This window comes from Barbus barbus (assembly GCF_936440315.1).
Source record: "Barbus barbus genome assembly, chromosome: 4".
Classification (NCBI taxonomy): Eukaryota; Metazoa; Chordata; class Actinopteri; order Cypriniformes; family Cyprinidae; genus Barbus; species Barbus barbus.
This window is the reverse complement of record NC_136732.1, coordinates 26,853,361-26,866,875: the sequence shown is the minus strand read 5'-3', so window position 1 is coordinate 26,866,875 and position 13,515 is coordinate 26,853,361. Positions and strand designations below refer to the sequence as shown.

The 13,515-nt window shown below is 36.8% G+C and overlaps 2 protein-coding genes across 2 annotated transcripts; one reads left to right on the top strand and one right to left on the bottom strand.

The window, feature by feature from the left end:
- Positions 1–1,855: 1,855 nt before the first annotated feature.
- Positions 1,856–7,860, bottom strand: LOC306868797 (protein YIPF2-like). Its single transcript, XM_079415176.1, has 9 exons — positions 7,576–7,860; positions 7,431–7,488; positions 7,206–7,348; positions 7,014–7,094; positions 6,122–6,209; positions 4,434–4,550; positions 3,942–4,108; positions 3,680–3,862; positions 1,856–2,648 (listed from the first exon to the last, which is right to left on the bottom strand). Exons 2-9 carry the CDS (start codon positions 7,459–7,461, stop codon positions 2,544–2,546), a joined length of 915 nt encoding a protein of 304 aa, XP_079271302.1. The 5' UTR covers positions 7,462–7,488; positions 7,576–7,860; the 3' UTR covers positions 1,856–2,543.
- Positions 7,243–9,913, top strand: LOC306868800 (mitochondrial import inner membrane translocase subunit Tim29-like). The gene is made up of 3 exons (XM_079415179.1): positions 7,243–7,879; positions 8,260–8,584; positions 8,915–9,913. Exons 2-3 carry the CDS (start codon positions 8,488–8,490, stop codon positions 9,514–9,516), a joined length of 699 nt encoding a protein of 232 aa, XP_079271305.1. The 5' UTR covers positions 7,243–7,879; positions 8,260–8,487; the 3' UTR covers positions 9,517–9,913.
- Positions 9,914–13,515: the final 3,602 nt, after the last annotated feature.

Here is a 13,515-nt window from a genome sequence, read left to right as displayed (position 1 = left end):
TTTTCTACAGGGTTCTGGTCAGAGGACTGGAATGGCCAGCAGAAGCTTGGTTTTGTGCTCAGTGACCCATTTTTGTGTTGTTTTTGAGGTTTGTGTTTGGATTATTGTACGGTTGGAAGATCCAAACATGGCCCATTATCAGATTTCTAACAGAGTCAGTCACTTACTGATTTTTTATCTTTTGGTATTTGATAGAATTCATGATGCCATGTGTCTAAACAAGATGTCCAGGACCTCCAGCAGAAATATAAGGGGAAGGGAAGTGGTGTGTGGCCAAGTTTGGTGACCCATACTCTGAATTTGTGCTCTGCATTTAACCCATCCAAGTGCACACACACAGTAGTGAACACCCACCCGGAGCAGTGGGCAGCCATTGCTGTCGCGCCCGGAGAGCAGTTGGGGGTTCGGTGCCTTGCTCAAGGGTCTCACCTAGGGCTGTGCAATTTGGGGAAAATATCTAATTGCAAATTTTTATTTTTTTTTTTACATATTGCGATTGCGATTTGATTTGCGATTTTAAATTTGTAAAGTCACGCTTCAGCTCAATATTGTCAATAATGTGCAGGACAGTATGAGTATCGTTGCCCTGCTGAAAAAAAACAATAGAAACCATCACAGAAATTCGTATAATTTCCATAAAAACCAATACAAAATTCCGTTTTGTTTTGGTCATTATTCCAATAGGAATTACTGTTGTTCTATTGCCATCTGCTAGATTACATCAAAGACTATATAAAGAGACTTAGATTACATCCCACCAATAGAATGCATCAAATACCAGCAGACACCATTATAGTTTACATTAAAACCAATACAATTCCCATTATAACCCTTAAATCCATTACATTTTCTATTGTGTTTTGGGAGGGGTTCTACTGTTTTTTGTTTGTTTTGTTTTTTCTGCAGGGAAGATTATAATGGTATTACTACTTTTACAGAATTACTGAATTTCACAGGAAAGATTTGTTTATTTTTTATAAATAAAGAACTGTATTTAGTCGATTATTAATGTATGTTACGTGGGCTGATTCATTCATTTTTAAGTATTTGGGATTTTAAGAACAAGTGAGAAATGTGCTGAATGTTTAATTTCATCCAAGTGAAATTGTCAAGTAGTTATTTCCATTCGTTTTAAACGCGGAGCCAGGCGCGAGTGGACACAGGTTGAACGAGAGCGTCAGGCCTCGTCCATATCGCCAGATGCGCTCGTGACAGACTTGCGGAGCAGAACCGGGCGCGAAACCGTGAGTATAAAAGAGCATTACGACACAGGCTGCGTGTAAACGACTCGTCCGTGAGACGCGGGCAGTCATGCATATGCTCTGGAACAAGAGTAATATCGCGTCCACATCCAGGCTTTGCGATTAGCAAAGCTGTGGTACTTGGAGAATCTTTGGCCACTCAAACTCTCCTTCTCACCGTGTATTAGGACGATATAGACACACATCCTCTTCCAGGCAGTTTCTTAACATTTTATGTTGATTGGAAATTCTTAATTATTGTCCTGATGGAGGAAATTATAATTTTTACTGCTCTCTCTCTTTTCTTAAAGCCACTTCACTAATTTGTGAAGCTCAATTATCTTTTGCTGCACATCAGAAATATATTCTTTGTTTTTTCTCATTGTGATGGATGATATATTTCTGTAAATATAAGCCATGGCTGGATAATTTCATGTTCATAATCACCCTGGAGTGCTCAAAATTGGGAATATGATCGGGAATATGCTTCAGAGATATTTTACTCATAAGAATTTCTAGGGGTGCCAATAATTGTGTCCGTGTATTTGAGAAAAACATTTCATAACGATACCCCCCCCCCCCCCCCCCCCATTTTAAATTCTTATTATCCAATGAAAGGTTAGATTTTTTATTATAAAAGGATTAACAATGCAATTTTCACAGCCGTCTTTGACCAAGGGTGCTGATATTTTTGGCCACGACTGTGTATATTAAATAAATGCAAAGCATACCTTCTTAAAAATTTGTGGCCTAAGTAGGAGTGGTGATGCGTCTGTCCACATTCATACCAAACAAGCTCAAAAAGACAAGTTTGACCCTGACAAGAGTGATTTTAATCCACAGTGTCGAGCAGAAAACTGAAAGCAACATTAAATACTTAATACAGGTACTTCCTCTCAACTTACAGAATAATGAGAGAAAGTAGGCAAAGCTCAAATCAGTTCACTGTAATACAAGATCACTCTTATAAATTACTCTATTTTGATTGAAAAAAAAAAACACAAGTGACCATAACAATTGAACAAAATATTATCAGGCAGGTCACTAAATATTAAAGAAAAATATTACAAACTAAAGTCATCATTATGTTAATCACCATTGTGATTTTACTTGTGATATGAGGGAGGTTATTTTATTTGCAGGGTTAGCTACAAACTGGAAACACTTTCAATGTGTTTGTTGGGAATGCTTGTGTGCACCAAGCATCAGTACACTAATCTGAACTCCTTCATTGGTCAGTTATCATAACTACGACATTCATGTCCTTTGAATATAAAGACTCCTAGGTTCCCATTCAGTTGGTCATTGATGCTTTCCCACAGCAAGTGTTGTGTGATATGTGGCTGAGCTAGTCTGTTGTCCAGAGTGCGATGATCCTGTGTCTGTTGGCTTTTTGAAGAAGTAGAGCTTAAAAAAGAGAGATGGAAATGTATTAAATACTAAAGCTGAGTGTTTGTTGTATGGATGGTGTCATTTTACCAGAAAGAAGAAACAAAAGCAGTTGGAAGGGGAGGTAAAGCTTATGCTATTTATTTCAGTCCTTTGTACAGGATACACTATCGTTCAAATGTTTGGGTTAGTAATATTTCTAAAAATACAGTAAGAACAGTAATATTGTGAAATATTACTACAATTTAAAATACCTGTTTTCTAGTATTAATTATTTTAAAATGTCATTTATTCCTGTGATGGAAAGCTGAATTTTCAGCATCATTACTCCAGTCTTCAGTGCCACATGATCCTTCAGAAATCATTCATATATGATTTGCTGCATTTCTTAGAGACACTTATTATAAGACATGTTGAAAACAGTTGTGCTTAATTATTTTGTGGAAACTGTAATACATTTCAAATAGAAATCTTTTGTAACATTGTAGATGTCTTTACCTTTACATTAGATCAACAGAATGCATTCTTGCGGATTAAACACATTAAAAGTGTGTTTATGTGTGTGTATATATGTGATATATATATATATATATATATATATACACACCCCAAACTTTTGAACGGTCGTGCATGTAACATAAATCATTTTAAGCCCTATCTGTTGTTGTCAATTACCACAAAATTTTATATGGACTCATCCTCTGGTTTGTAAAAATGAAATTTCTTGAAAAGTTTATTTGCTGTGATATCAAAATAATTGTTAAGTCATATCCAATCTCTCAAAATGCCATAACCAGCTATAAAAATAACGGAATACAAGGAGTACTTACGAATACAAGGCTACTTGTGCCTTGTATTCACAGAAAGATTACAGGAATTATGGTAACACATAACAAACAGTTGCTCCTAAAAATATTTTCTCCTTAAAAGGCTAATTTAAAGAGTTTTATCAAAGAGGAGTCAATTATTTTCTGTAGTTATTAACAGCATAGCTGGTAGTGTTTAAGGTGTATTTGATTTGGAATATTCCTTTGAAGACTTTCTCTCACCTTAAAGCCAACAGCCAGAAGGGTATGAAGTGACACTATTACTGCCATGGTAGCGAATGCTGTTAGTCTTGTGTCATCGCAAACAGCCGGCCAGAACGTCATTACCAACACTGAGCCCGAGATCACCATGGCAATAACAATCAATAGCCACTCGAGCCAGTCGACGGGAATGGTCCATAATATCTGAAAACAGAGATGGAGTTATCTTACCCGTCTAACTTCAACAAGTCTGACCGTGTCTTAAACATCATCTCAAACTTACCGAGGTAGGGATATAAATGAACAGAGAATAACCATAGACACACGCAGTCTCTAAAAACGTGTAACCGCTGATGTGTCTCTCAACACTTTGACGCCACGTTAGGAAGCCCCAAACTCCTAGAGGCACCAGCCATGCATAGAGGAACACAGTGATGGCTGCAATCGAGACTAAAACAGAACAACATCTTCATTTAGTATATTCATAAGGGACTGACATAAACAGCACTGTCTGCTACATCTTATAAAAATAAAAAAAAGACTCAAATCTTGAATCTGGGTTTAAATCAGTGGTTGACCTTTAAGATTCACTGAACCTCAAATCTGATTGGTTGTTCATATAATAATATTTATATGAAGCATATATAAGACTAAAACAAATACATAACCAAAAAGTTGTGTTCTTTTATATTTGTAAAGTATATTATTAGGTCAAATTACTCAAAGTACTAAAAGAATTGTTCTCCACGAATTTCCATGCCTACTGCCGCCTCACCTTTGTTGAATTGAGGTCTGTAGTGAAACCCCGGGTTTTTCATATTAATCAGAATTGTGTAGAGGTCTCCACTGATGGCCACTGAGAACACTAGAGTCACACAGATCCAGAAAGGACCTGACAAGAAGAACGATAACAAAAACTAAGATGTCTGACAGTTTTATGATAATCCAGATTCATTCAAATATATTGCAGGGGTTCTGCAGGATTTTTAAGATCAAATTAAATACTTTTTTAAGACCTGCACAAATGAACACCATATAAGCGGGGTAGGGTAATGTCTATAGAACCATATTAAACTGTAAAATGACTGTAAAAAGCATGATTTACAATTCAGATACAAGTTTCCACACAAACAAAGAGTTTTGTAAAATTATAAACTTTACATTTAAGCCTTTAAAAGTCAAAAGTATTAATAATATTGATTTTTAACAGTTATTATCAATAAATTATAAATTAAATAACATGAATTAGGGGTGTGCGATATTGACAAAAAATGATATCTTGATATTTTCTGGGATTTTATCGATTACGATAATTAGGCGATATTTTGCTGCGTTTGTTATTGTGCAGGTATCTTAAAGATTACAATGCACAGCTGACTTCTGATTTGTTTGATATTCTTCATATTCAGTGTGGTCAGTTCACAGCAGTAATAGAAATTAATCTTTTCCAATACGTTTTATGGGCATTTTTACCTTTAAGCCATTTTTTTCTAAAAGTGTGCATCATCTTTTGAGTCAAATTCTTGCATTTGGGCTATTACCAAGGAAATTAAATCAGAATCAACTAAATGTATCTTTGCAATGCGTCTGAAATGGCATTTAGATGTATTTACACACTCTTTAATGCAGCTCAGAGGGACATAGAATGCTAACCTACAGTTACAAATGCATAATAAATGTTTTGATATTTGAAACATAAAACGTTGAAAATTGATATTTGAAATTATTTAAAAAAATGAAGATACTTTAAATGTGAAATTAAACCCGCCAGTAGGTGGCAGTAAGTCAGCAGTGAATCGTTGCGATTGAATCGAATCATTTAAAAGGTTGATTCATTCAGGAACGAATCACCGTCATGTTGCTCAGAGAAGCAAAACAGTGCTGTGGCTGTGTTTGGAATTATTTTTGTTGGAGAAATAGAGCAAAAGCAGGAAATATGGGAACACTCGTCCTGTTATATTACCTATATGAAATGATATATATATATAAAGGCTATACATTTTCTGCCCCCATATCTTAAATTAAGTGATCATTCTAAATGCATTTTAATAGACTGAATCGTGCAGTGAAAGAAGGCACTAGTTTAACCTCGGTTAACTGATTTATTCTCTGCCAGCAAGTGTCACGTTTGGCAGAAATATAAAGGTTTTCCCGGTAAAGACAGAACACAAAGCAGCGCAGCACCCGACTGAACTTTCAGCGCTCACGTTATTTCATGAAATCATAGCCTTTTGAAGTTTAATCGTCACATTCAGCCATATCGCAATTCTGCTCTTTCCGTCTCCAAATTTAAGACCTCTTGAAATCATAAAGACTTTCTTGTACAATTTAAGACTTTTTAAGGCCTTAAATTTGATACAACTACATTTAAGACTTTATAAGACCCCGCGGAATCCCTGATATAGACATTGTTTGGCCGTGTTGAGAGGTGCTCTGCAAGATTCAAAATAAGATCTACATTACCATAGAAATCAGGGTTATTTCGAATGTGGTGTTTGATGAAATTCCGTCCAGGCAAAGGCATGACTGAGCCCTTTATCCTATCCAGCACCTACAATAATAAAGATAACAGTAAATACAATTACTGGGGCACCAGAGTTGTTGATGCTTTAATTTGAATGTGGTAGTTCCAAGTAGGTAAATGACCAAGCAACCAGGGTCTTCCTTTAAAATATTTGGAATTAGTTTAAATTTACCAAGATAAATTGAGAGTGAGATAAAGACTAAAAGTTTTCTATTACTATCAGTATTATGTAAATTTTGTCAAAAATACTGGTTAACCTGTTTTTGTTTTTTCTTGATATTTTGTGACTTAAAAAAAAAAAAAAAAAAGTTTCTACCATGTAGGTCAATCTGCACCTCGGCTACGCCTGAACGCTACTTACATTTGTGACCCTGGACCACAAAACAAGGGTCTTTTTTTTTTATTGAGATTTATAAAGTAAGCTTTATATTAAAATTAGCTTTCCGTTGATGTATGGTTTGTTAGGATAGTACAGTACTTGGCCGAGATACAACTATTTGAAAATCTGTAATCTGAGGGTGCAAAAAAAAAAAAAAAAATCAAAATATTGAGAAAATCGCCTTTAAAAGTTCTTATCAATGCATATTACTAATCAAAAATTAAGTTTTGATATATATACGGTAGGAAATTTACTAAATATCTTCATGGAACATGATCTTTTTCTTAATTTCCTAATGACTTGTTTTGTGGTCCAGTTGACGGCATACATTTTTGTCAGTTCATGCAGGTGACTTAGGCCTATACCAAATGCAATTATGTTATTTTTGACCCACACATAGTGATTGCACCAAGATTCATAACATAATACGATTAGCAAGAAAACAAATGTACCTGCATTGTATCTACATTGAAGAATGACTGATAGTACTCAAACGTCCAAAAACCACCACTTTGTTTTTCATCTCCAAGTAACTGTGGGAAAATTCAGAGAAAATGGCTTATACCAGTGATCTCTAAACAAAGATGCATGTGAAATAATCAGCTTTGTGTCGCCTCATTTGCCTGTTTGGTTTCGCAGCTCACCTCTGAACTCTCTTGCTGATTGTCTTCATCGTCTGACAGATCAACTCTGACATCTCCAGAGGAGGCTGCTGCGCCGGGGCTGGAGATGCTGAGGGTTGAAGCTCCAGGATTTGAAGACAGGAGATCTGCGGCCTCCTCAAACTCTAGAAACGTGCAGAATGAAGATTAAAGCAGAAAGACAGAGAGACACAACAAGAAAGAGCACACAAGACACATAAACCTTACCCTGAAACTTTAAATCATCTGGACTAGCCATGACTGGAGATCACAGGATACTCAGAGACTATCGGCGCGGAAACAAGACAACAGACATAATATAATCAAACGAAAGCCGTCACCACCAAAATCATGTTTAGACTGATTTGCTCACCTGGCTGCTCCAAGATGATAATCCTGCGCCAGTCCTGATCCTGGCAACTTCAACAGTCAAGCTTGTTTCGAGCTAGCAGGTACAAAAACAACTGCTTCGTCAGGCCGGATGGTATTTAATAGTATATTTTGACTAACCGAGATTTAAAAAACCATTAGTCTAATCGATTGTAGCTAGAATAGGTTTGATACCGTCTCGATACACAGGTATTTATCGTTATCGTCCACATATTCCACGTCACCTGCAGGGTACCGATGCGTCAAAACAGAATCACGTGACCGGAACAAAGCCGGAACTAAAACTGGTACGTTTTTACCTGTTTACCTCTTTTCCTACTATATTGATGGCTTAAAGTTAAGAATAAGCAAGGCAGGTTGTGTTATATCTAAGACAAAAGTGTTTTTCTCTCTTTTTAAAATAAAAGACCCTCTTTATTGTTTATTTTTAGTTACGCTACTTCGATAAAACAATTCCCTGACTGTTATCTAGTAATAGTTTCACATATTCGACAGTCGTATTTATTAATACATACGCATATGATATTGTCAAACGTGTTGTGAAAAAAAGCGCATAAGAATATTTGCTTGCGAAATTCCATATTTACAGATCCAAATAATTCTAGACCTCTCTTTTTCGTGTGAAATAGAAACTTTAAAAACATCTGTTTCTTGTGTCCTGTTTTAGTGACACGGCTCATAAGAATTCATGGTGGAACCGAAAAGGCAGTACTTTGTTTCCCCACCGGACCAATAACATTACACGTACCGTGCTCCTCGCCATTTTGGCTCAACAGTTTCACCAGCCTCCGTTGTTACGTTGAGCCAATTTTGGAAACTGTTGGCCGGTAGCTCTTCCGGTGCTGCATCCACTGTGAACTGTGAACTCTCACACTTCGTGAGTTCATTTGCTAACATGGCCGCCTCGTGGCTGCTGAAGAGGTGGTGCTCCACAGCAGTTACAGAGACAAACAAGGGCACAAGGTGGCAAAGACTGATAAACAGTCGCGCAGGTAAGACTAAGCCACGGTTATTCATTTTCCTTTAGCCATAAGTATGAAAACACTGTTCGTATAATGATTAGGAGGTCAGTCACGTGAATCAAGTGTACATTTAGTTATTTTCTGAATTGAGGGCAAGGCGTGTTCATTTCTTTATCAACGGAAATACAGCTGTATCAGTTTGCTAGTTAGTTTTTATAAAAATCTGTTATAGTGTAAAATATAATTTCGTATTGCTTTAGTTTTTTTCTTACTGCATCATCTCTCATACAATATGTGGCAATTGCAAAATTGTATTAGCTGAACATGAATCAAGATCTGCTATTTCTTCACTGTTTTCAGGTGTTTGGTGCCAGAGTCTTTTAAGCGATTATAAGGAGGCTTGTCGTGAGGCAGTGCTGGGGGCCCGGGAGCAACCCCTTAAAGCCTCGGTCTACTTGGGTCTTCTGGGAGGAATGTACGCCTGCTGTTACACCAACCCTGATGATGCCTCCTTTGAGACCAGCCTTCTAGAAACCTCCAACCGTCTGGCTCTGCTGTCACCATGGATACGCAGTGGCACCTCAGATGGACACGTCCAGACCCTTGTGAAACTGCGAAACGAGGGCAGGCTGCGCTATGCCAGTTTGGGCATCGCATCTTTGACTTATTACACAGACTATGACCCCGAGTCCAGCCTGTATGAGGCACGCTGCTCGGCGATCTCTGTGCCCTGGTTAGAACTGCCAAAGCGTGTGCTGGATGTGGGCTTTGCGGGACACTGGTGGGTGCTTGATCATAAAATGAAGGATTTTGATATAAATGAGGAAGAGTTCAAACATCTTCCCCCTGCTTTGGTGACAACAGTCCCACCGTCACCCCTGATAACAGAAAGAAACGAAAAGCTGCATCAGGAATCATGGAAAGCTGTGGTGATGGAAGATGAGATTTGTATATCTTTTTGATATACAAAAATACATGGACACCCCCGTTAAAGAAATCGAGAGCAACGCATTATACAAAGCACAGGCTTCTTAATCAACATGTTAACTTTAATGCTATAGCTCTCATAAAGATGACCCTAAAGAAACATGCTTGCAAGAGTCAGCTGTTGATAAGAAATGAAAAGTAAAAGATATGTACAGGAATCATTATTATATTGTGTTTATGGAAATAAGTAACATAATAATGTAGTCTATTATTTTTACTGCAAATAAGTGTAACTGGTTGACTGTAAATATATTAAAACAACTGCAGTGTGTGCTGACCTGGTTTTGTGTGACAGAAAAGCAATATATTATCACTACATAAACTGTTAAAAAAAATATAACTTTTTATACTTATTAAATTTAACAATATTACAATTTTTATAGAATAATTCTCCATTTTTTTTTGGTAAATTAAAATAATGGCGCAACACTAAAAAAAAAAAAAAAGGTTGAGCCAACTTAAAATTAAGGCAACCAGCTTCAGCAGATTTTTGAGTTTTCTCAACTTGATGTTTTAAGTTTATACAACAAAAAGTTGAGAATCTCCTACAAAAATAAGTTGAGAAAACTCAAAAATCTGCAAAAAGTTGGTTGCCTTAATCTTAAATTGGCTCAACTTTTTTTTCTTTTTTCTTTTTTTACAGTGAACGCATCACACAAATACGTTATAATAATATGAATAAAATATAAAATTAAATTAAAAATGTAATTGCTTCAAATAAATGTTGTTCTTCTGAACTCTATTCATAAAAGAATCCTTAAAAAAAAAAGTGTCCACAAAAATTTTGAATTGTAATAAAATGTCAGAATATTCCTGTTTTAACAGTATTTTATACAGAATTTATGATTAAATAAATGCCCTGGTAAGCATGGTTTCTTGGCAACTAACCAATGATATTTTTGCTGCCTTTAAAAAAAGAGTTAATTTTAAAAAGAGTTGAGTTAATTATGTCCATTAATCCCTTTACCTTTGACCTTCTATTCACTGGCTGACTTTGATTCATTTTCAGGGGAAATCCTCTTTTACATTAATCTCTTTACTCTTCCACTCTCTGGCTTGTCTTCCTCCATTAGTCTTTCGTTCGCTCCCCCATGCCGTCCTTTCTAAGATAGCTGATATTGATTCGCTGGCTCCTAGAGCTGCATTCTGCTTTTTTTTTCTGATTGGTATCTCAGCTCCTGGAGAGGACAGTTTATTCTGATTGTGCGGTTCCTCTGCAATAAGGCATGCGAACGCCGTGCTGACCCGTTCGTGTCAAGCTGGACGAGATCATGTTCTCAGTAAAAGGCCAAATAATGAAAGTAAAGGATAGTATGCACTTAATGATGAAAAGCACTTAAGATGCGCTAATGAAAGTAGGAGCCCATTCGAAGACGTCTGTAACAGTGGCAGACTGCAGGGGCTTATCTGTGTGTAACTTAACCCCGTTACAATCAATGTTGAAATAATGTCATTAGGGTGCATTTACAAACTGCCTAACAGAAATATTGCATGTCACTCGAGATGTGCATTAATGAGAGAAGACCTATGGCTTGCTTCAGGCGAAGGCTGAACCATCTGAAATCCTAATGATTAACTTCTCTGCTGTTATAAACGACTCTTACTGTTGTATTTTGAAATGGTCACTTAGCATTATCACACCGCTGTTATCCAATCACTAAAGATTTTCAGCCGGTTGGGAGGATGTAGCTTTAGCCTCGGGCAGCGGTATCTGATGTGCCTCGAACCTCATAATGTACTGAAGCACTCTGTCTGTCCATCAGGGTGTCCGCAGGGACTTGCTAAAATGGAGGAGCTTTTCTAACAGTGTACTGTCTCTGCAAGACACTCCTAGCTCAGACACGCCACCGCTGCGTCCCAGTGCTTTTAAAGTGCTGTCCCTGGCCTGTCGTATTGCCTTCAAGCTCACTGATCTGAGATAATTAGGCAGTGGGAAGCAATGGAGTGGAAACCTACCATGTTTTTCAGGTAGTGCCGCTGCTGTCTTGTTTGCTTTTTACTTGGCTAAATGATGAGGGAGGGGAAACTGGTACTCATTCATTTTTGGATTTGTTTTGCCTGTAGATTTCATAGATCCTTGGGTCTCCATTGTCAAAAACAACCTTTTTCCCACAACCCCAGGAAACTGAAATACAGTCTTTAAGGTATTGTTCAGGCAAAAATGAAACGTCTATCAGCATTTACTCATCTCATGTTGTTCTAAACCTGTATGACTTGCTTTGATTTTAAGAAACACAAAAGGAAATATTCTGAAGAATGTTTTTGGTCATAAAATGTCTAAAACAGCTCTGGACCCTATTGGAATAACATGAAAAAAAATATATATTTAAATTTATTTAGTTATTGCTGCTTGTTCAAGTTACTTTGTTAAAATGAACTGAAGCTGTTGTACAAATCTAAATTAATTGTGTGGAAAAATGTTCCTTAATGCAATTAAAGTTCATTCATTTAACTATTTTTGAGACATTTTTCAGAATATCTTCTTTTATGTTCCACAGAAGTAAGTAAGTCATACAATGCTCTAAACGGCATGAAGGTGCGTAAATGATGGCAGAATTGTCATTTTTAGATGAACTGCCCCCTGTATCGCTACAGTCTCCTTCCTTGTTCATCCTTCGGCCGACATGGATCCTCTCAACCCTCCACAACCTGTGCTGTATTGACTATTGACTGTCACTCTATCCATCCTCAGCTGCCAAACGGATTCGGTGGCTGAGGCCGATCGGTGGTCAGTCTGGAAAGGCTTGGGGTCAGCAGGGACATGTTGGGAGAGGGGTGGGGGTCATGCGTAGGGGTGGGGGAGTCTAGCCATGGTGCTGACCCCAATGACCACAACTCCTCTACCCCCTCCCATTATGTCTGATCAATATGTCACTATGAAGGGAGAGAATATGGAGAGCGTAAGGGGGAGGAAAAAAAACCATGTCGACTCAACCAGACACTGGATCCCTTAATGCAGCGTCTGAAATTAGTGTGTCTGTGGGGAAAATACTTTATACAATTCTTTCTCGATACCACACGTACATCACTCAGACGTCTATGTGATGGCAAAGTGTCATGCATGTGCCACTCTTAGATTTTTAAATCAAGTGAGATTTTAAAACTTTATGATTATTTTTGGTAGAAAATGTTTTGTATGGAACACTATAGCTGAAAACTCATTTGTTGGTATTTGTATAATGTGGCTCTAGCACATGTAAAAATTCATATGTTTGCATAGACATTGAAACAAACAATATAAACGTCTTGAAAGCAGCTAAATTGTAAGCACTTAACCCACAAACATTTATATAATGTGTTCACGGTGTGTGTGTGTTCACTGCTGTGTGTGTGTGCACTTTGGATAAATGCAGAGCACTAATTACCATACTTGGCCACATGTCACGTTACTTTCACTGTCACTTTTTTAAAATAAGATATTGTGTGCTTTTATCTGCCTGTTACATTTTTAGGGTAAGGCCCTTAATTTGAGATTAGAATGTAACTATACAAAATAATTATAATATCTGTGAATGTTATGTGAATGCCATGAAGTAAAGGTTCTACAGGCACTAAAGGTTCAAAAAAGCAACAAAAAAAAGTAGTTATCAAAATATCAAAGCTGTGTTTTTTCCCCAAAGTTCAGTTGCTTGGTTTATTTAAAAAGTAGATGAATGTTATACAAATATATTTGTGTGCGTGTTTTCAACCAGCAAATTCTTCAGATTTTTATTTTCTTTTTAGAAAAAAAAAGTATTACTGGTTTGTAACAGCATAAGTGTTAAAAAAAAATCATAACGGAATATAATTTGTTTAATATTCCCAAATTGAACTTACCTTAAACAGTTAAATGTAAATTTTAATAGGCATTTTTAAGGCCAGTTACTGAAGACCTAAACCTAAAATATGGATAATATGTGACAGTGATCAAAACACACACATGAAGACCAAAACACTGAATAAACACTGAGACTGTCCGACACCAAGATACATCA